The sequence below is a fragment of the Malaya genurostris genome, chromosome 2 (genome assembly GCF_030247185.1).
Source record: "Malaya genurostris strain Urasoe2022 chromosome 2, Malgen_1.1, whole genome shotgun sequence".
Lineage (NCBI taxonomy): Eukaryota > Metazoa > Arthropoda > Insecta > Diptera > Culicidae > Malaya > Malaya genurostris.
The window spans coordinates 30,341,837-30,366,280 of NC_080571.1; the positions used below are offsets into that span (position 1 = coordinate 30,341,837).

A 24,444-nucleotide genomic window follows, 5' to 3' on the forward strand; every position below is an offset into this window, starting at 1 on the left:
GAGGACAGAGGGTCACGTGTTGAGTTTTTAATCGGCCACGTGGTTCGCTCAATTCCCTTTGCGCATCGTATTTCTCTTGTACTCTCTCGTATATGAGCAAACTGTACCGGGTAGCCAGCATACATTTTATTATTTTGATGAGAAGTTTTATCACATAAATCTATCGTATGGGTTGGGCATTACATGGAATCCAATGAACAATGAAAAAATATTCAACTTTCACATAGATATAATGTCTGTGTGTTTGGCAGCCTTGTCGAGCCAATTTTATTTCTCTCTCCTTTTTTAGAATGCTATCAGGAAACCAAAGCGAAAAAAATGGCGGATGCATTGAAACTGACTTTGTTTCACAGAAAAATACAAGACTTTATTTTATCGCTATAACATATATGTTTTTATGTACTAATCGCATCTAAACTAAATTATCTAGACTTTGTCACGGTAGATTTATGATACAAGCCTTCAAAGCCGAGATATTCGATAAACAAGTAGAGGAATGCATTTCCGAGCGTTCCAATTTTCAGCAGTTCTTCAGTCAGAAAAAAATACAACACGACCGCTAAACTCAATGAATCATTCTGAAAATTTCACTGAATATTCTCAACTAAATTTCGAAGACAATGTCAGGTGGGTTTTTCTATATTCTGCACCGTTTCGAAGAAAATTTAATTCGAAACGAAATTTATTCGAATCTCAAAACGCGAATCGAATCGTTAACACCGCTGTTATTAATCGTATTTTCTTCTCTATCGAACGCTCGGTATAGACATCTGAGATCTATTTCTTTTGCGGTACCGCTTCCGTTAAAAATTCAATTGAAAGTGTATGAAACCTTCAACGTATTTGCAAAATCATTCGGTTTTCAGTCTTCGGGGACATTCGTGTCAGATACCGAAATTCGGTGGCATTCATCGCAAGGTAACTAATGGCGTTTTCGTTTTTAATTTGCACTACACCGGTGCAGTGCTACACTGAGGCATGAATAAACGAACAAAAATGACGAAAACATAAACAGTAACCATTGACTACAATGAACGATTCCATTGCACAGAGCTACACCAAACTTTTGATGAGTGCTACACCAGTGGTATCGGTGCAGAAAAAGTGTAGCACTGGTGTAGTGCAATTGGTAAAAACGAACGGTTTAGGTGCAGCTTTCGCTACACCGGTGTAGTGCAATTTAAAAACGAAAACGACATAATTTTTGCAAGTTAAAATGATCTAAGCCGGAAAACTCATTCACTTGGTTTTCGATTTCAACCAATAAAAATTAGGCTTTTTTCAAAAAGATTAAGTGTAATTCGACCAGCCCTGGGTTCGCAGTTTAGAATATCAGGCACTGGTCTTACAAGCTGGTTGTTATGAGTTCGAGTGCTGACCTCGAAGGAATCTTTGTGTCAACAGGATCATAATACGTAGCCTAAGAATCAGCTGCGACTGCCAAAAGAGCAGGTCCGGTTCCACAAAACGAATGTAGTACCAAGCCTTCGTTTGTGAAAGCTAGCGGATACAATGACAAAGTACTTTCAATTTCAATAAGACAGCCATTAAACGAAAACTTTTAAGTGCATACAGTTTTGCAGGGTTTTTTTTCCTCCTGCATTTTCCAAACCAAGTAACCTGAGAAAACCTATTCGAATATGAGCGCCTCGTGCACTCAAACGCACTGCAGTAGGCGACGTAGGTTTTAGCTTGTGACAGCAAGTTGACGTAGGTGAACTGGAAAACACAAATCCATTCGAAAAGCAGATTACTCAAAACACAAAAGTGCAATCCGGGTGCGCCAATGCAACCATCGACGGTCAATGCCGAATGGGTGCAGCAGCAGCAGCAGCAGCAGCGGCAGAGAGCACCCAGTAGGAAAACGCAAGGTTGCACCTAGTTTCTTTCCGATAAGACTTCAGACCTGTGTGTGTGTGTGTGTTTGTGCATGTGGATTTGTTTGCAAACCAGGCCAGACCAATTTGTTTTCCAAGATTCTGTGGTCATCGCAAACTGTTATCACCTACGGTGGTGGTTTTTTTTGCGCTCGTTTTCTGGTGTCCTCTCCACACCTCAAGAGACAAAGAAAGTGGACACGGAGGAAAAGCGAAATTTGCCTCCTCCTGCTGTTCCAGCAGAGCAGTGTCGATGCAGTGCGCAAATCTGCCGAAGTGATTGACCGATAAAGCAATGAACTTGCCGTTCGTCTGTGTGCGGTTTTATTTTTTTTTCGCAAATGCAACTGGAACACTGCCCCGGCAACGAGAGCATGCCAGTAGAAAGTGTCTTATTTTTCCTATCACATTCGATGCAGTTGATCAAATATTGAAATATTCATTTTTGTTTTTGTTTTTGCTTGCAGATCTCGTAAACGACGCCCGTCATACTCACAGGACGATCGGGAATATTACAGTATTAACGACGACGACCCGATGGACGAATGCAACGCAGCCCTGGTACTTATGAGTCTGTCCTGCTCACCGAACTCGTCCGTAACCGGTAGGTTTGCGACTTGTAGATTGTTCCGTCGATCGTTCTTGTTCTGAATGTGATTTTTTTTTCCTCACTTTCCTTCTTCAGGCTGGGAAGCCGTACTGGGTTCCAGTTCCGGCAGCAGTACCACCTCGTGGAGCACCGGATCGACCACGCCACCGCTCAGCGAGGATGGACATTCCACGCCACCGAACAACAACAACAACCACAACAACAGCGCCAGTGTCACCAGCAGCAGTGGCATCAACAGTAACGGTAGCAGTCCCGGAACTAACAATAACAACACCAATAACGAAACCACCAACGGCAATGGAGCGGACGCGGGTACGATGGCAGTGGTGGCCACCGGCAGCAGCAACACTACCCATGATATCGTGATCCGTGGGCCGAGAACGGCGTCGTTCTCGAACTCGGACGAAGGCATCGGCATGGACTACGGCGAGGATCTAAAGAGAAAGCGAAGGGTGAGTTTTGAGATTTTTTTTACCCGCACTCACCAACCACCACCAAACTGGCAACCCTGTCCAAGTTGGCGCGTGCTGTCAGTCAGATGACTCGATTACCGACCGTGTCGCCACCTTGTCTACCGAATCGTAAAACGGCAATGGCAATGTTTAATTACGGAGAAACACGAAAAAAGAATCCGCGATAAGTTGGCTCATTTAGAAAATTAGCTGCCAGCCAGCAAGTATTTAGATGTTGCCATTGTGGTATCCAATTGGGGGGGTGGGGATGGTATCGGCAACCTCCAGCAACTCGCGGAGGTACGTGCGATTTTACCAATGGAATTACTGGTGGCACGAGAGTCCAACCTGAGGCACGTGTGCGCCATTTGCAATCGAAACATTCGAGGCTGTTCGTCGTTTGTCGGTTTGCAATTGAAACGGCCTCAACAAACGTACGCGGAAAACTACGCTCGGGTGGAAAATTATCGTAACTCGTAACCAGCGTCTGCTGGCAGCAGTGCTAACAGTAAGGGGGGCGGGGGGGGGGGGGGGGGGGGGGTATCAGCTGATGATGCCAGTGGAGCTGAGGTGGTGCACCGTGCAATTTAGCCTGGCAGTGGGAATTTCCGCACTATTCTGTTGTTGTTTTTTTATTTTGCGTCTGCTGGCAGCAGTGCTCACAGTAAGGGGGGGGGGGTGTATCAGCTGATGATGCCAGTGGAGCTGAGGTGGTGCACCGTGCAATTTAGCCTGGCAGTGGGAATTTCCGCACTATTCTGTTGTTGTTTTTTTATTTTGCGTGTGCCTCAGTAGGCGAGGAAAATTTTCCGTGTTTTCGCGAAGGCAGACCATGTAGAGTTTGGGTGAAGCCAGAGAGAAAGCGACACTTGACAGATCGCGAGGAGTTGCGGAACAGAGCTCCGTTCATTTAAGTTCTTCAAAAAAATAACATGTATGTCAGAACAACGCTTCGAATTCTCTCTGACATTCATGTCGTTTTTTTGCTGAGCTTGCGCGACCCCTGTCGATCTGTCAAGTTTTGCATCGCTTCGCATCGCGTCGCTTGTCGCTTTCTCTCTGGCTTCACCGTTTGACAATGAAAAAATCACTTTCATCTTTTCGGCTGCGGTCATTTGCAGAACTATTTAAATCTATTCCAAGAGAAAAAACAGACTATTATAACTTATAACTATAATAGAATTACTTACATTCGATTCTGAAAATATGTGTTAGAAATAGGCTTCTCGTTTTACCCTCCACAGCCATTCACTTAAAATAGAAAAATCAAATGTTTGGGAAGACTTCCCTGCGCTTTTTTTTTGCATATGTCTGCCAATATTATCGGATCAACTAAGTTTTCTTCTTATCATTTCCTTTCCTAGAATTTATTCTACAGTCCTCTTTATCCTACAAGGTTTCTAATTATTCAGTATTTTTAGTTACTTTTCGCGTTTCAGTGCGTATAGTTTTTGATTTCACCTTTCTCATAGTAAATGTCTGTTGGAAGTTTGAATTTTTCAAACCTACTGAGTTTTTTTTTCTTTTATCCTTCTCAATTTTTTATCCATTACTCCCTTAAATCATTCAGTCACTTTCAGTGTTTATCTTATGTCTCGTTTAACTTTTCCAATCTTACAGAGCTTTCCTTTTTTCTACCTTCTCTGGGTCAAGAATCCTTCCATTGTTCGGTACTTTTCATCGCTTTTCAGTTTTTTCATCCTATGAGGTTTCCAATGATTCAGTATTTTTAGTTATTTCTTTTTTTCTATCTTCTTTGGGTCAAGGTTCCTTTAATTGCTCTGTAGCTTTCTTTGCTTACGACTTTTCGATCCTTTCTATCTTATGAGGTTTCTATTTGTTCAGTATTTTTAGATGCTTTTGTTTTCGTATTTCTCATGGGAATTGTCTATTGGAAGTTAAACTTTTTCAAACCTGCTAAGTTTTTCTAGTTCTTTTTTCTTCTCCATTTTTTATCCATTAGTTTATTCAGTCACTTGCAGTGTTTTCATTTTGCCTCTTTTGACTTTTTCAATCTTACAGAGCCTTCTTTTTTCTATCTTCTCTGGGTCGCGAGAATCCTTCCATTGTTCGACATTTTTCATCGCTTTTCAGTCCTTTCTAATTATTCAGTATTTTGGTTGTTTTTGGTTTCTTCAGTGCGATGAATTTTTGCTTTCGCATTTCTCATAGGGTCTTGTCTATTGGAAGTTTGACGTTTGCAAACCGACCCATTAGATTTTTTTAGTTGTTTTTTCTTCTCGCTATTTTTTCCCAATATCCTTTAATTCTTTCAGCCACTGTCAGTGTTTTTGTTTTATCTTTTTTTGATTTTTGTAATCTTACAGAGCTTTCTTTTTTTCTATCTTCTCTGAGCCAAGAATCCTTTCATCGTTCAATAGTTTTCATCACTTTTTAGTTATTTCTATCATATGAGGTATCCAATTATTCAGTATTTTTAGTTGTTTTCGACTGCGTTGAGTTTCTGTTTTCGTCTTTCTCATAAGAAATGTCTATTGGAAGTTTAACTTTTTCTCAAACCTACTGAGTTTTTTTTAGTTTTTTTCTTCACGCTTTTTCATCCCTTAGCTTATTTTTTCTGTCTTCTCTTGGCCAAAAATCTTTTCTTTTCTCAGTAGCTTTCTTTGCTTACGACTTTTCGATCCTTTCTATCCTATGAGGTTTCTAACTATCCAATATTTTTTTGTTGTTTTTGGTTTTTCAACCCCACTGAGTTTTTTCTAGTTTATTTTTTCTTCTCGATTTTTTATCCATTGCTACCTTAATTCATTCAGTTACTCAGTGTTTTTGTTTTTCTTTTTTAATTTTTCTAATCTTCCAGAGCTTTAAGTTTGAGTTTTTGTTTCCGCGTTTCATAGGAATTTTCTGTTGTTAATTCAACTTTTTCAAACTTACTGTGTGTTTTTTAGTTTTTGTCTTCTCGTTTTTTTATTCCAGAATCTATTAAGTCACAGTCACTTTCAATGTTTTCCTGATGGCTCTTTTCATTTTCCAATCTAATACAGCTTTCTTTTATCTGTATTCTCTTAGCCAAGAATCTTTTCATTGCTTTTATCGCTATAAATTTGTCGATTCTGTTTATCCTATCAGGTTTATAAATATCTAGTAATTTCGTCTTTCTCATAGGAATTGTCTAATGAAATTTTTCTTTTCAAACCTGCTGAATTTACTTAAACGCATCTCACTTTTTTTATCCATTGCTATCTTAATTCATTCAGTCACATTCAGTGTTTGTTGTTTGTCTTATTTAACTTTTCCTATTATATAAAATTTTCTATTGTTATATATCTTTACTATGATCAGAACTTTAGCATTTCAAACCCATTAAGTTCTGTTTCACTATTTTATTGTATCCTTTTCTGCCTATCTTAAAATACTCAGCATTTTTTTTCTCGTCGTTTCTTTTCTTCTGACTCGAAGAATCCAGCTTTTTTGTTCATTTTGGACTTCTTCGAGTATTAAAATTTTGTTTTGTTTATCTCTAATTAAGTTTTTCTTTTTATTCTGTTTTTTGAAAATTAAAAATTTGTTAGTTATTTTCATCGATTCAGACTTCTCTGTTCTTTATCAGGTCTTTCCTTTTTGATTTACATTTTTTTATCCTAAACAGGTTCCAATCTTTTCATGATTATGATTTTTTAACGCTTTCAGTTATTTTGTCTTTTTCAGTTCTAACTTTTTCAAGGCGCCCAATCGTGTCCAGTCTTTTTTACAGTGGGAAAAAACTCAGTTTTCATTGACTTTTCAGTGCTTTTTCCTTTAGTATTTCAATCCTACAGGGTTTTTTTAATATATGCTTGTTTTTTCTACTTTCAATCATTCATCCATTTTCGCCCTGTCTTCTGACCTAAATGAACCAGTTATTTTTGGTCATTTTGGACTTTTTAGTGTTTCCAGATCTTGTTTTGTTTTTGCATCTTTCCTATTTTTATTTTCGTGAGGTTTTCATTCTTTGTGTATTTTTCTGTCCTGAGTAAACTGAAAGCTTATAGTTTTGTTCGTCGATTTAGATGTTTTGTGCTTTATCTAGTCTGTTTTTCTTGTTTTGTATTCCTTTTTATCATAAAAAGATTCCAATCGCTCGGTAGATTTCATCGTTTATGATTTTTCAATGCCTTTTTCAGTTCTAACTTTTTCAAGCCGTTTAAGACTTTTATTCAACTGTCCAGTCTATTCTACAGTGAGAAACCTTAAATCGTTCTTTCGTTTTATCGTTTTCAGTACTCTTCATCGACTGTTCAGTGTTTTTGGCCTTACCATTTCAATGCCATAAAGTTTGTTTAATGTTTGTTTGTCATTAATAATTTCAGTGGATTTAATCCATTATGACTTTTTAGTCCTTTTAGCTTTTTTTAACTATAACCCTTTTTACTTTTTGATCCTTTGGTTTTTTCAACATTAAAACAAAATTTAACTTTTCAGTTCTTGTAAGGTTTTTATTTAATTTTCATTTTGTTTTACTGTGAGTAACCTTCAATCGTTCTTTCATTTTATTATTTGCAGTATTTTTCATCGACTTTTCAGTGGTTTTGGCCTTGGAATTAGAATCCCATAAATCTTGTTTTTTTTTTTATAACGGGTGATTTTTTAAGAGCTTGAGAACTTTTTTAAACAATAAAACGCATAAAATTTGCAAAATCTCATCGGTTCTTTATTTTAAACGTTAGATTGGTACATGACATTTACTTTTTGAAGATAATTTCATTTAAATGTTGACCGCGGCTGCGTCTTAGGTGGTCCATTCGGAAAGTCCAATTTTGGGCAACTTTTTCGAGCATTTCGGCCGGAATAGCCCGAATTTCTTCGGAAATGTTGTCTTCCAAAGCTGGAATAGTTACTGGCTTATTTCTGTAGACTTTAGACTTGACGTAGCCCCACAAAAAATAGTCTAAAGGCGTCAAATCGCATGATCTTGGTGGCCAACTTACCGGTCCATTTCTTGAGATGAATTGTTCTCCGAAGTTTTCCCTCAAAATGGCCATAGAATCGCGAGCTGTGTGGCATGTAGCGCCATCTTGTTGAAACCACATGTCAACCAAGTTCAGTTCTTCCATTTTTGGCAACAAAAAGTTTGTTAGCATCGAACGATAGCGATCGCCATTCACTGTAACGTTGCGTCCAACAGCATCTTTGAAAAAATACGGTCCAATGATTCCACCAGCGTACAAACCACACCAAACAGTGCATTTTTCGGGATGCATGGGCAGTTCTTGAACGGCTTCTGGTTGCTCTTCACTCCAAATGCGGCAATTTTGCTTATTTACGTAGCCATTCAACCAGAAATGAGCCTCATCGCTGAACAAAATTTGTCGATAAAAAAGCGGATTTTCCGAATGGACCACCTAAGACGCAGCCGCGGTCAACATTTAAATGAAATTATCTTCAAAAAGTAAATGTCATGTACCAATCTAACGTTTAAAATAAAGAACCGATGAGATTTTGCAAATTTTATGCGTTTTATTGTTTAAAAAAGTTCTCAAGCTCTTAAAAAATCACCCTGTATTTGATAATTTTTTTCTACTTACAATCATTCAGCCATTTTCGTCCAGTCTTTCCATTTTTCCTGGCTGTTTTGGTCGTTTTGGACTTTTTAGTGTTATCAGATCTTGTTTTGTTTATTTTCGATCTTCTTCGTCAGATTTTTTTCTGTCTTTGGAAATCATAAACCTGTCAGTCTTACTCACCGAATTGGGTTTTTCTACGCTCTATTTGGTCTGTCTTTTTATTTTGCATTACTTTTTATCCTAATCGTTCAGTGGATTTGATCATTCATTACTTTCTATTCCTTTTAGTTTTTTTTATCTTTTTTACTTATTACTTTTTTTTTAATTCTAACTTTAACAAGCCTTATTAAGGAATTTATGTAATTTTTCAGCCTTTTCAACAGTGAGAAACCTTGAATCATCCTTTTGTTTTATCGTTTTCAGCAATTTTTCATCGCTTAAGATTGTTCAGTACTTTTGGCTTTTGCATTTTGAGACCCATTAAGTTCTTTTGCACTATTTTCTTGGTTCACTCATCCGTTTTCGTCCTGTTTTTTTCCTGACTTAAATCATCCTGCCGTTTTTTTTTATCGTTTTGGACTTTTAAGTGTTTTCAGATTTTGTTTTTGTTTATTTTCAATCTGTTTCGTCAGTTTTTGTTTGTTTTTTTTCTATCTTTTCTGCCTTTGAAAATCTTAATTATTTCAGTCTTTCCCACCAATTTGGGGTTTTCTACGCCTTATTTGGTCTGCCTTTTAGTTTTGCTTTGATTTTTATCGTTATTTTTCGGTGGATTTAATCATTTACTTTTAATCCTTTTCGATTTTTTTAACTTTAACTTTTTAGTCATTTTTAAGATTTTTGAAATCTAACTTGTTCGAGCCGTTTAAGGTATTTATTTAATTTCTCGGTCTTTTTTACCATGAGACACCTTATATCATTGTTTTGTTTTATCGTTTTCAATAGTTTTCATCACCTAAGGCTTTAGCATTTCAAGTCCTTTAAGTTTTTTTCGCTATTTTTTTTTTTTTGTTTTGTTTTCTATTTTGAATCTTCCACCCGTTTTCGTCTTGTCTTTTTTTTCTGGCTGATGTTTTTTTTATTTATGTGTTTTTCTTCTTTTCTGCCTTGGGCAGTCCTTAATTTTTCAACCTTTATCATCAATTTACATTTTTCTGTGCTCTATCTGATCTGTTTTTTTATATATTTCGTATACATTTCTGTTCTAAAAAGGTACCAGTTGTTCAGTGGATTTCATCGTTTACAGTTTTAGGATACTTTCAGTTATTCTGTCATTTTCAATTCTAACTTTTTAATAACCTTGAAGTTTTTTTTATTTATCTGGTTTTTTCCACAGTGAGAAACCTCAAATCATTCTTTCGTTTCATCGTTTTCAATAGTTTTCTTTATCTAAAACTTTTTTGCTTTAGTATTTCAAATCTTTCGGTTCGTTCGGTCTTTTTTATCCGGCTGACATTTTTGCCTTGGGAAGTATTTTTTTATCAGTCCTTTTTTCATTATTTTAAATTTTTCTGTGTTTTTGCTTTAATTTCGCAAACTTTCTGTCCTAAAAAGGTTCTAATTGTTTAGAAAGCTTTTATCGTTTATGATATGTTAAGGTTTTCAGTTTTTTTTTTTGGTTTTCAACTCTATATTTTCAAACCATTTAAGGCTTTTTCCCAGTCCTTTTACAGTGAGATACCCTTAATAAGTCTGTCTTTTTTTCCAGTGTTTTTGTTATTTTTGCTACTATGAATTATTTAGCCGCTCTCGTCGTTGTGGACTTTTCTATGGTCCCACATTTTGTTTTGCGTGTTTATACTTTTTTGTTACCCTATTTTTAATATTTTTTTCTGTTTTATTGTTTTTCACTTGAACACTTGTTAGACTTGAACTATTTATTTATTTATTCTTGCTTTTTGAATCTTAAACTCCCACCCTCTCTGACCTACTGGATATACTAATCTTTTCCCAGTCTTTTCTATCTCAAAACACATTAGCTATTCAGTGATTTTCAACTTTTCAGTGCTCTGGTTTTTGTATTGTTTTTTCAGACCGTTTTTGTATTGAGGAGCTGTTTTTCATTAACATAGACTATATTTTTCTTTTCGATTTCCTGTCACAAGAAGTCATTTATCTTCAATCAATCAATTGTTTTCAGCGATTTAGACTTTTTAGTTAATTTATTATTTTGATTTTTATAAAACTGCACCCATTTTATCTACATCAAATTCTTTCATTTTCTGTCTTTGCTAAGCTTAAGAAGCTTTCAATATTTCAATAGTCTTCAAAAGGATAAACAGTTTCGGAAAATCGCTTTTTTGTTAACATTTTCTTGTAGTTTAACATTTCAAAAATATGGTGTCAAAATTTCAATTCAATCGTGTGTAAGTTACCGAAAATATTTTTTGCTCACTTTTTTGAGAAAAAATATTAAACACGTTTATAAAAACATTTATCTTTCGCTTCAAAATAAGCTTCAGTTTCAGCGATGACCTCCTCATTTGAGCCAAATCTTTTTCCCTGGAGCATTTTTTTAAGATCAGCAAAGAGCCAGTAGTCACTGGGGGCTAAATCTGGCGAGTATGGGGGGTGGGGAAGCAGATCAAAGCCCAATTCGTTCAATTTCGCCATTGTTTTCATCGACTTGTGGCAGGGTGCATTTTGTTCCATCGAAAGCAATCGCGGCACCCACTTGGAAAAAACCTTTTTCATGCTCAATTTTTCATGAAGGATAGTAAATACACTTCCATATGATATCTGTGTCATCTCAGCAATCTCACGGAGCTTCACTTTACGATCTTTCATTATAATTTTTGTCACTTCACTCACATTTTCCGGTGTAACGGCTTCCACAGGTCTACCCGAGCGTTCCGCGTCATTTGTGTCGGTACGACCACGTTTAAACTCGGTGAACCACCGACAAATCGTTGCTTTTGATTGACAAGAGTCCGGATAACATTTTTCAATCCATTGTTTCGCTCGCACGATGTTTTTACCCATTCAAAAACAATGTTTTATCAAAACACGAAACTCGGTTTTTTTCCATTTTTTAAACAAACTACAAAACGACTTTACTCCAACCTCGATAACTCAGCTGTTTCTGGTCGGATTGACTTAAAATTTTGACCCGTTTCAAGCAAAGGTTAGTACTCTAGAAAGACGTGGTTACTGGTTTACTACGAGCGCCATCTCTGCTTTAGTCTCGGGACTTATTGATCCATGTGTTAACTTGAGAACGACGGAGGGAGAAGAAATAACTCGTATTTTAAGTAAATTCAAGAACATTTTTATTTTAGATAATTCTACGCCGAACTATCGTGTTCACCGCGGAACATAATTTTGGGAAATGTTCAGTCATCGTCTTATGTTTCAATATCAATACACGGGAACTTAACCAAATATTCTTGAAATGATGCTTCATAATGGAAAAATAAAGTTTGAATAAATTTGCTTCAACTGTTTCTCTGTAAAAAAATTACAAAAACACGTGTTTTTTGATTCAAATTATTTCTTACTCCTCTCTTAAGAAGTTTCATAAATATAATAACTTAACAAAACAATTCACATGCCAAAAGTGCTTTTTCTCTTAATATTTTTTTTTGTTATGAAAAATACAAATCAATTTGAAATCTTCGAATTCCCGGCCAAATGTCCGGGCCCGAGGGGTCTGAAAATGTCCGGGCCCGAGGGGTCTTCTTCCTCTCGGCGGCCACTTGTTTAAAACTTAGAGAGAAATTTGCAGAAGTAAGTTGATTCGGAATCAACTATTATTTGGTTGACAGAAATAATCTATATATATATATATATATATATATATATATATATATATATATATATATATATATATATATATATATATATATATATATATATATATATATATATATATATATATATATATATATATATATATATATATATATATATATATATATATATATATATATATATATATATATATATATATATATATAAAATAATAGCGAAAAAAGTGTGTGTTGCTAATGTTCTCTGGTATGCGTGGGCCGATCTTCAATTGATATTTTTTTTTGTTCGAAAGGTGATGTTTATGCGGAGGTTTTAGGCTATAGTACATAAGGAAAATCCTTCGGGAAAGTAGAAAAAAACTAGAAAATTGGTTCGTTTGGAATTGGAAATTTTCCATTCAATGCATGCTAGATCTCCGATGATTGTTTGGCGCGTATCGAGTTATGCAATGCTGCTGCCCGCTGGAGAACAAAATTTGAATACTAGATTATTAATAAAACCGTTTGGCGCCAAACGAGCTGATTTGTGCAAAAATTTCACTGAGCCTACTAGATTCACATGTTTCTTTATTTCGAATCACATGTTCAATTAAGTATGGGCGTTTCCATAGAAGTTCTGAAATGTGAATTTCTATCTTCGCTATAAATACATTATTGGTGTTACAATACAATCAAACTTCATTCAAAGACAACAGAATTGAGATGTGCAAGCGGCAAAGTCAAATGATCACCTTTAACTGAAATACCAAAACCTCTCAACAATTCCATTTTAATTTATACGATAGTTTTTGTTCTTTTTCGGTTTCAATTTTGTTCAAGATTTACCCATGTCCGAAAAGTTAAATTTGCATCATCAGTTGTAGTCATAAACTGTTAGTAAAAAAGTGAACTTTTTGAACTACATTATATTAACCCAAGCATAACTGAGTTGTACAAAGCACATTGAATGAATAAAAAATTGAAGTGAAATGCAAATATAATCAGGTATAACCCGGCGAAAGACAGCATTCTGGTTAAAACCGGGTATAAATAAACAAAAAAAATCAGAAATAAAATATCATAATCCCTGTTGTTAGAAAGCGAGATTTATTTCAAATATTGTTTCATTTGATCATTCACCTTCAGCATCAGTAATGTCTTGATGCAAATTAGGGCTGCTTTGTGCGTATTTTTCTCAAAGCTACCTCCAAAATTTGTGAATTGTTTCAAATTGTAAGTTCGGTTAGTCCCAAACGTCTTCAATTGGTCCAGTTACGATCCAAATTATTCGATTCATTTTTGAGCATATATTCTCTCAACATCGGTTTTTGCTGAGTACTTCGAAATTTCAAAGTGTTTTTGATTGTTGTTGCTATGGCTATGAACCGTTTCGTCCGATATACTCGAACCATCCCTTTCGCTACATTTTAGAACATTGTATGGATGTAACAAAGATTTGGGAACTCATCGACATGTACTACCTCTTCGAAACGATTCACTTCCTTGTTCACAAACTGTTTCGACTTTAGGATGCATTTCGCTTAACATAATTGCCAGATGACTCATTTTGACGGAACATGAAGGACTCAACAGTGCAAGAAAAATACTTATAACATTATACTTCACTGATCTCGAGGAATCATGACCAGAACCTTCTGATACCGACTTTTACAAGTAATTTCCGTTGAAAGATAATTTATGCGAGGTAGGAAGTTCGCCGGGAAAACTACATGTACAGTAATGAGAAGAACAAGTACAGAATGCACAGGAAAAAGTTTAGAAGGTACAAAAACAGGTAGATAAAGTGCTAAAAATAGAGAAATAAAATACAGACAGTCCCGAAGGTTCAAGAACAAGTACAGAAATGAAAAAAAAAACAAGCTCACAAAATAGTGGATAAGAAAGTGCAGCAGTAGGTTCATAAAATTCGAAAACAATTACAGAAAGTACAGGAACAATCACAAATAGTATAAGGACAAGTACAGATAATACAGGAACAGGTGCATGTGTGAAAAGGGAATAAAGAATAAAAACTATAGATATAAGTGCAGAAAATACAGGAACAAGTACAGAAAAGAAGTTTAAAATTTGAAGAAAAAAATGGCAAATGTTATCGAGGTAACAATTTTGACAGGCAAATTCAAAGATGGAAAAGTTTTTATTCCACGCATTCCGATCATACTCACATACTCGTACGCATTTATATGTCAATTTTCCATCCATTTGTCTATTCAGCTACTGACAATAAAGCTCACGGACAACAGTTAGGAGTTTGTGGTGTAAATTTCATGTTTTTTTTATATAGACAATTGTATGGTTACCTGTACGCGTGTAGACAAATCATTGGTTTCATATATTTTTAACGAATATGGATAACGAAAAAAGATAGAATCAAAGATCATAGAATCAAAGATCAAAGAATCATAGATCCGTTCGCGATAAAGGAAAGGTTGTGAACCACTTTCATAGACCATTATAACTTTTTTTTTTAATTTAAAACTGATTGAAAGTAATTTTGATTTTTTACACTATTGCGCTACGAAGTGTGCAGGGATCCTCTAGTATGTTATGAAAGTGAACATTCCGCTCCAAACACCCGATGAATGCTACTCTGCCGTAAATCGTGAAAAACCTTGTACTGCAATCTCACATCAATGCAAACGCGGTGGTATCCTTGACGACGGCAGTACGCACTGTTTTTCCATGCAAATCGCACCTGAACCGCCTTCGAGTTCGCCTAGCCAACCTTGTCGATCATAGGGGAGCACATACGTACGCGTTTGAATACACTTTGAATTGGTTCGGTAGAGTGTCCAATTACCCGCACGCCACTCCACAGGCCCGCAATCGGTCAGCTTAACGCAGCGCAGTATTTGCAGTAATAGTAGAATGATAGTGTTAGTAGTAGAAGTACTAGACGGTATTAGTAGTAGTAGTAGTAGTAGTAGTCATATGCAGACTACCACCCCCTTCCAGCGAACCGAACATCAAAATCAGTACTCGCGTTTGGCAACCACGACCACATCACAAAGACGACGACGACGTTGGCTGGCACCACTACTAGTGCGCCAGTGCGTCGTCCGCTATAGGCACTTTCTGTCTGTTGGCTGGAACCGCCCGACCCCGGTTACCGCGATCGCGCGCACCGCGGAGTACCGCCGCTTGCTGATGTGTGTACCAGCGAGAGCATACGAGCGAAACGGTCCAAGTGTGCGGGGAAAATCATATGATCGGAGCGTGTGTAGGTTGTCTGAAAGTCGTCGGGCTCGAGACTTCAGTCATTAAAATTTGACAGTGCGGTGCAGCTGTGTGTGCAGCCAGTGGCAGTAGCAGCACGAATCGCGGCGGCTTTTCGCTTTTTTTTACCCTGTCATCTCGCCTATCTGTGCCCGTGTCTCGCGATTGACGACGGTGTTTTTTTTCTCTGTTATTTGTTGTGTCGATCTTGTTTTCGTCGTACGGAACTGCATCGGTAATTTTTTTTCGGTTTTTTTTTTTGGGAAGTTTCTTTCGGTCGTATTCCCGGATACTTCAAGGATAGCCGGAAACGCCAACAACCTGCCCGTTTGACTAGCCGTGAAGAGGACGACGAGAGGAGAAACCGGTCCTCCCTTCCGCCGTCGCCCGCCACCGACCGAGCGAGAACGAGCGAGCGAACGACCGTACGGCCGAACGAGACGTGAGTACTTTGATGATCCGATCAGTTTGCCATTATGTTTGAGGTTATGACGGATGGATGATCTTTGCGCGAGACGCAACTGTGCGATTTGATGATCGCACACCTTTTGGAAGTGCAGTACACGTGAACCTCTAGAAGTCAGTTTGGTGGTTTGGTCGCGCAACCGTGTGGTGGTAGTGGGAGTTACCAGCAGTAGCCATTTGATGGTCACACAACAGAATCGATGGTGCTTTCGGTGTGCAGTGTGGGAGAGCAGCTGCTGCAACAACAACAACAGAGCGTCAGCAGTGTTTGCTGGTGGGGGAGTACAAGGTCCAAAATATGCGCTACAATGACTGTAAAGTAGATTGAGTAATGAACACTGTGGCGCACATCACCACCCGGTTCGTGAGGCGACGACGGGGCTGACGAGGCGCGACGTTGCTTAGCTGTTTTGTGTTGTTACTGATCAACAGCGCCTGCTGCGATGCAATGCTAGTTACGTACGGTGCTGGTATTCGTGTCATTGATATGCGCGCAAACGAATGTTTTCACGATTTTTTTTTCCTCTGTACATTTTACATACAAACTGCACAACACGATGGTGATCGTCTCCTTCTTCAGCTTCTGTTACTTCTTCTTCTTCTTCTTCATATTTTACCGTACATTTCCATCGGCTTCTTTCAACTATTATTATATTTATATTGTTGTTTGGGGCTGCAGCCCCCCGGTCGATCGGTGGGGTACTAGCGAGCATTATTACACAAGAACCTTGAAGCAACGATACAAATTGAAAATAAAAAAAAACAAAACCGAACGATGAAAGCCTTTTCGGTTTTTTGGTAGTGGTGGTAGTGCGTCGATGGTTGCTTCGATGGATGGAATATCGTTATGCCACGGCTGTTTTGAGTGCACGGATTTTCCAAGTGGAACGCGAGCAAAAGGCAAATCACTGCCTGCAGTGCTAACCCCTTCATATGTATGTAGCACACATAAGCAGCGCTAAAACATTGAAGTTTGAAATCGAAAAGAAAAAAAAAACATCAGCTGAATGTCAGCTGGAGAGCAAGCGACTTCATCGATGGTCGTTCAAACATGTTATACCTTTAGGTAAAGTAAAGTGCACCGCAGAGAACCATGGAATGAAGTGAATTCAATTCGGTTGGGTTGGGTTGGGCTTCCAGTTATTGTCTTGTCTTGTACAATCCGCACGAAGGTTGGCGATTGGCGAATTGTGTTACTCCACTGTGAACATGAGGAATCGATGAGTTCGAGGTGCAGACAGGGGCCCCATTACCGAAACAATTAGCTGGCGAAGTGGCGTACTGCAATCGCACATACGATGAGAATGTGTTGCTGGGGAGAAGAAAAAAAACACAAAACAATAATAACTAAATTTACTACAAGCGAACAACACCTACCTGGAACATGGTGGAATTATTTTAATGAATCACTTTCATTCAAGCGAATGCGTTTGGGTTTGCTTGTTTCGATGCTAGTTTGGAAAACAAACGACCATGTTTTTTGAGCGGGTGAGGGAACCAACCGGCAGTCAATTTATGTTTCACTTGTCAATGAAATTTTCCTCCACTACAATGTGAAGTTCCCAAATGGAGCATACGTTTCATTTGGTAATTCGAAGAGAAGTCACCGCTTGTGCTACTCAGCAATGTTGAAGACGCCCAAGAAGTCATCAAGTCATTGTTAGCTTGAATAAAAACAACCACAAGTTGATTCTACGACCCTAGATTTATGGAGACGGATGGTACTTTGTTAGGCAGCGCAATCATGTTTCCATGGAGACGCGTGGTGTTTTGTTAGGAGCCATGAATGTCTTCCAATGGAGACGAATGGTGATTTACTCGTTACTTGAAAATTTCTTAAACCTTTCAAACAATCGAAATCATGAGAGCTTTCCAAAAAAAAACTTCTAATTTTGAGTCAGTTTTAACAGTTCGGCTGAAAAGTTCGTATCGTTTAATAGAAACACACATTTTTTTGCCAAAATTCGTTTTTATTATTCAACATAATTGCCATCAGAGGCGATACAGCGATTATAGCGATCTTCCAACTTTTCGATACCATTTTTGTAGTACGATTTGTCCTTTGCCTCAAAATAGGCCTCAGTTTCAGCGATTACCTCTTCATTGCTTCTAAATTTTTTACCAGCGAGCATTCTCTTGAGGTCTGAGAACAGGAAAAAGTCACTGGGGGCCAACTCTGGAGAATACGGTAGATGAGGGAGCAATTCGAAGCCCAATTCGTTCAATTTCAGCATGGTTTTCATCGACTTGTGACACGGTGCATTGTCTTGATGAAACAAAACTTTTTTCTTCTTCAAATGAGGCCGTTTTTTTTTAAATTTCGTCCTTCAAACGCTCTAATAACGCTATATAATAGTCACTGTTGATGGTTTTACCCTTTTCAAGGTAGTCGATGAAAATTATACCATGCGAATCCCAAAATACAGACGCCATAACCTTACCGGCCGATTGTTGAGTCTTTCCACGCTTTGGGTTCGGTTCATCGCGTGCAGTCCACTCAGCTGACTGTCGATTGGACTCCGGAGTGAAGTGATGGAGCCATGTTTCGTCCATTGTTATATATCGACGAAAAAAATCGGTTTTATTTCGATATAACAGCTCCAAACACTGCTCAGAATCATCAATTCGTTGTTGTTTTTGATCGATTGTGAGCTCACGCGGCACCCATTCTGCACAAAGCTTTCTCATATCCAAATATTCGTGAATAATATGTCCAACACGTTCCTTTGATATCTTTAGGGTGTCAGCTATCTCGATCAACTTCACTTTACGGTCATTGAAAATCATTTTGTGGATTTTTTTCACGTTTTCATCGGTAACAGCCTCTTTTGGACGTCCACTGCGTTCATCGTCTTCGGTGCTCATATGACCAGTACGAAATTTTGCAAACCACTTACGAATTGTTGCTTCGCCCGGTGCCGAGTCTGGATAACACTCATCAAGCCATTTTTTGGTATCGGCGGCACATTTTTTCATCAAAAAGTAGTGTTTCATCAACACACGAAATTCCTTTTTTTCCATTTTTTTCACATTAACAAAAGTAGCTTCACTCAAAATGCAATATCTCACAAACTAATAATCAGACAGCTGTCAAATTTGTACACGTATCTTTTGAAGGACGTCAAGGACGAAATGTTAAATATTGAAAATGTTTCCTGTACACCTCAGTAAAATAATGATCATTGGTAACAAAAACCCTTGGATTTCCTGTAAAGCTTGCTAAAATTCCGGTAAAACTTTCCAAAATAGAAATCGCTCACCAAAACTTAAAACGTTTTGTCAAAAATTGTTGAACTGCTTTCTAAATGTTGAAAAGTTCACCGTATATTTAAAAGCTCTTATGGGTGGATATAGTATGATATCGATGCCTTTCATGCAGTCCAACTGGGTTCGATTCCCATCCCCGAACATAGAGTCAAAATTTTTCTGGCCCCAAGAGGCGAACGAGCTTAAACTTTAAACCTCTATTATCGAAACGAAAATAAATAAAAGCGCTCCAATGATTCAAAAGCTAACCAATGGAGCTTCGGCAAACCACCACAGTTAGGTAAAAATTGAGGATAATGAAAGATATATTAATAAAATTACCTAAATTGGTAAAACAAGAGAAAGTCTGAAAATATTGCCTGAAAACCTTTCCAAAAATATTGGAGCATCGAAATTTTGAAAATCATGCCTTAAAAATGCCCTAAAGCTTCATGGGAAAAACTTGAAAAGCCATCAAAAGCTTGCCAAAAAAGACTTGGAAAGTTTGTTAAAAAGGTTGCCAAAACTGCTTGTTAAAAACATAGGAGAACTTGTTGAAAAGTTTCGTAAAGAAGCTTGGTTACGACTACTGGTCGAAATAGCTTTCCAAAAAATTTTGAAAAACTTGTTGAAAAATGTAAAAAGCTTGTAAGAAAAGCTTAAAAAGTTTGTAAAAAACCTTAAAAAGCTGAACACAGTTTATCAAATATATAAAAGCAGAAAACTTAAAAAGCTTACCAAGAAAGCTCGTAAGATTTGCGCAGAAAGCTTAATCCCCAAAAGAGCTAATGAAAGTCATTTTCATTGACTGACAAATAGACGAAAATGACAAGAAATTACTGTCACTCTCAGCTTCGCTTGCAAACTATGAGAACGAAATCCATGTCCAGTCAATGACATAAGCGGGACAGTAGTTTCAAAATTGTGTTTTTTTCTTTCATTTGCTCTTTCAGTCATTTGCAGTTTTCAGTGGAAATCCCATAGTATTCAGTGTCGATAATCAACGAAAGCTGTGAGAATTGAAAACGACGAAAAAAGGTTTCACAATAAGTTTTAACTGTTGGCTCTCGAATTTGTAGTAGTTTTGGTTTCCAAAGCAGTTCTGGGATGTAATTACTTCGATTTGCCATATTTTGGTCACTTTATAGCCAAGCGTCACAGATTTTCAATACATCGATGAAAGAATGAGAATTGAAATTCTGCTGTTGCTACCTGAAAACGTTAGTTTGGTTTCGTCTTGTCACAGAGGAAAGAGTGACGTTGGCAATTATGCTCTCTCATTTTTTCGATGAGAAACGAAAATGCTTCGTCTCTCTTCGTTTGTTCTGGTGTCGGTCATTTACGAATGAGACAGTGAAACATTGAAAATGAGACTGCTGGAAAGGTTTCTTTCATTGAGAATGTGTGACAATTTTAAGCTCTGAACCCCATACCATTGAAGCTTGAATTGAATATATTTTGGAAATCTTGAGAGCTATCCAAAACTTGTAAAAATCATTTTGTATTTGGGGTATAATGAAATAGATTTGAAAGTGCTTCAAAAATTCAATAGATTGCAGAAGTAGGTACGGCAAACGACCGCAATTAGGTTAAAATTGGGGTTAAATAAATGATATGATAAAAAGATTACCAAAATTTTTAAAGCACGAGTAAGCTTAAAAAAAAGTTTGCCTCAAAACCTTGCCATTAGCATCGAAATTGTGAAAATCATGCCCTAAAATTCAAAAAGCTTCATAAAAAAAACTTGAAAAGCCTAAAAACGCTTGCTAAAAAAGACTTGGAAAGCTTGTTAAAACGCATACTAAAAATTCTTGTTGAAAAACAAAGGAAAGCTTGTTGAAAAGCTTCGTAAAGAAGCTTGAAATACAGGTCAAAAGAGCTCTCCAAAAATCATGAAAAATTTGTTGAAATATGTAAAATGTAAATATGTAAAGAGCTTGTAAGAAAAGCTTACATTTTTGTAAAAGGCTTTTAAGAAAAGCTTTATAATTTTTAAAACTAAAAAAAGTTTATCAAAAATCAAAACAGAAAGCTTGAAAGCTTACCAAGAAAGCTCGTAAAATTTGCCCAGAAAGCTTTAAAACCATACCATTGAAGCTTGAATTGTTTGCCAAGAAAGCTCGAAAAGCTTGTCAGGAAAGCTTGAAAAGTTTGTCCAGAAAATTTGAACAGCTTGCCCAGAAAGTTTTTTTCAAACTTGTTAACAAACCTTCAAAATGTACCAAGGAAGTGTGAAAAACTTGAAAACCTTGAAAAGCTTGCTAAGAAAGCTTATCAAGCTTGCTCAGAACGCTTAAAAAGCTTGCTCAGAAAACTGAGGGGAACGTGCCATTTGAGCCAATTTGTTCTGATTCTGATTGCTCAGAACGCTTCAAAAGCTTGCTCAGAAAACTTGACAAGCTCGTCCAGAAAGCTTGTTATGCTTGCCCACAAACTGTGAAAAGTTTGTTAACAATTGTGAAAATCTTGCCAAGAAAGCTTGGAAAATATGCCAAGAAAGCTTGAAAAGCTTGCTCAGAAAGCATAAAAACCTTGGCCAGAGAGCTTGAAAAGCTTATACAGAGAGTTTGAAAAGCTTGCTCAGAAAGCTTGAAAAGATTCCCCAGAAAACTTATAAAGTTTGACAATCTTGATAAAAAAGATTTCAAAGCATCTCAAGAAAGCTTGAAAAGCTTGTCAAGAAAGCTTGAAAAGTTAACCAAGAAAGCTTGAAAAGTTTGTAAGAAATCTTGAGATGATTACCAAGGAAACTTGAAAAGATTACCAAGAAAGCTTATCAAGCTTGCTCAGAAAGCTTAACAAGCTTGCTAAGAAAACTTAACAAGCTTGCTAAGAAAACTTAAAAAGCTTGCCAAAACAACTTTATAGGCGTGCCCACAAAGCTTGAAAAGCTTACTCAGGACGCTCGAAAAACTTTCCAAGAAAGTTTAAAAAACTTGCTAAGAAAGCTTGAAAAGCTTGCTAAGAAAGTTTGGAAAGCTCAAGAAATTTGCTAAGAAAACTTGAAAAGCTTGTCCAGAAAGCTTGAAAAGCTTGCTAAGAAAGCTTGAAAAGCTTGCTAAGAAAGCTTGAAAAGCTTGCTAAGAAAGCTTGAAAAGCTTGCTATGAAAGCTTGAAAAGCTTGCTAAGAAAGCTTGATAAGCTTGCTAAGAAAGCTTGATAAGCTTGCTAAGAAAGTTTGAAAAGCTTGAAAAGTTAGCTAAGAATATTTGAAAAGCTTGCTAAGAAAGTTTGAAAAGCTTGAGAAACTTGCTAAGAAAACTTGAACAGCTTGTCCAGAAAGCTTGAAAAGCTTGCTAAGAAAGCTTGAAAAGCTTGCTAAGAAAGCTCGAAAAGCTTGCTAAGAAAGCTTGAAAAGCTTGCTAAGAAAGCTTGAAAGCTTGCTAAGAAAACTTGAAAAGCTTGCTAAGAAAGCTTGAAAAGCTTGCTAAGAAAGCTTGAAAAGCTTGCTAAGAAAGCTTGAAAAGCTTGCTAAGAAAGCTTGAAAAGCTTGCTAAGAAAGCTTGAAAAGCTTGCTAAGAAAGCTTGAAAAGCTTGCTAAGAAAGCTTGAAAAGCTTGCTAAGAAGGCTTGAATATACAATCAATCAAAAGCACAATTTTATCTATAAATATTTGCCAAAAAAGCTTTATTGGAAAGCTAAAACTGGTTAAAGCTTGAAGCTTGGAAATTCTACAAAAAAAAAATTTAGACACCTTGAAAAATTATTGGAAACTCTTTAAAAAGTTCACTCAGAAAATCTTTGAACAGCCTGTTGAATGCCATGAAAAGTCAAAAAGCTTGGAAATCTTGTTAAAAAATCTTGAAAAGATAGTCAAAACGGCTCGAAAAGTTTGCCTAAAATGTATGAAAAAAAATTGGATAATTCAAAGAAGACTGACAAACGTGCCCAAGCTTGAAAAACTTATCAAAAATATTCCTCATTAAAATGCATGCAAAGATTACTTGGCAAATTTGTCAATAAACTGAAATGCATGCCTGAATTACTGGACAAGAATTTCAAAAACCTTGAATTATTTACAAAAAAAAATCTAGCAAAGCTTGCTCAAAAAACCAAGAAGATCGAAAATTTCTCCACATTCGGGACTTTCATCAGTAAAGACACTGTGCTTCGGTACAGTATAAGTGCCTCAAGTAAACTTCTCATCTGCTTACCGGTCTATGTTGAACAGCTGAGTAAATTAAAAAATAATGAAAAAGATTGCCAAAATACTTCAAACACTAGTCAAAAGAAATCGAAAATATTGCCAAAACAAGTGTTCAAAGTATGCCAAAAAATCAAGGAAATCCTATCAAAAAGTCAAACACTTTGACTTGCTTGTCAAAAAAGTTTGAAATTATTATCGTAAAACTAAGCTCATTTTACTCCGGTTTTAACCTTTTCAGTCGTTCACGGGAGGTAAAATTGTAAATTCCCATTACCTTAACAACAGCTTTGTAAGAATTATAACAGTTTCTATAACTATTAAAATCGGAAATCAAGAGCTTCTTTCGAACATACTCATGTGTCACGAGTAATCATCGAAACACTTCCGACAAGTCAATCAACTCGGCAAACAAGACGAACGTCATTCGCTTTTAGTTTCTGACGTTCGACAGAGGAAGCTAGAAACCAATCAAGTAGGCTACGGAGATCATAAATACGACGACTCGGTTTTGGCATAATTTCCTCATACACAAGCAAGCGGCGCAGCAATGGCGGCTTCAATGATGATGATGATGATGCTCTGCCATCGTCATTGTCCCTGAATTCGAATCGATTCAGCACAGCTGCAATTGCTGCAATTGCAATTTTGCAATAAGCATCTCCTCTTTCGCTTTCTCACAATCCATCTCCTTCTAACGGCCTACTGAGAAGTAACTGTTCTGTTTTGCTTGTCGGAATGGTTCTCATGTTCTGTTTACTCACCAGCTCTTTCTCTTTCCCTCCTTCCCAGGCCGGTCGTCATTGTTTGTTTAGCTGCATCGCAATGAATCGGTCTCCGTTACAAGATTCGATGCCGGGAGACGCGAAGGGGTTTAGGGGGTTGCCACGAACTGTACGACGAATTTCTAGCACCGATTGTGACCGATTTTCTCGACTCTCGCATCCCCATGCGGAAACCCAGTACAAGTGCGAGCGCGTGGCCGTGAGTAGTTGTGTGAGTGAATAAGTGCATCGGCGAATGGCGAACAAAAAAAAATGCATTCCGATGCAGCACCACAACTACAACTACGTGACACGTGCCTTCGAACGGTTTCCCTCGGGGGCCCCCGGTTGAGAGCACCATGAAAACCGGGTCGACCGAGAACCGAGCGTCCCGGATGACCGACCGGCATTTAACGC

The 24,444-nt window shown here is 37.2% G+C and overlaps 1 protein-coding gene across 1 annotated transcript in view; it reads left to right on the forward strand.

Moving 5' to 3' along the window:
* Nucleotides 1-24,444, forward strand: part of LOC131428108 (zinc finger protein 395) — a 262,424-nt gene that overhangs the window by 146,375 nt on the left and 91,605 nt on the right. The window contains exons 3-4 of the mRNA XM_058591776.1: nucleotides 2,345-2,481; nucleotides 2,563-2,939. Coding sequence (XP_058447759.1) covers nucleotides 2,345-2,481; nucleotides 2,563-2,939 — 514 coding nt within the window. The remainder of the gene's footprint in view (nucleotides 1-2,344; nucleotides 2,482-2,562; nucleotides 2,940-24,444) is intronic.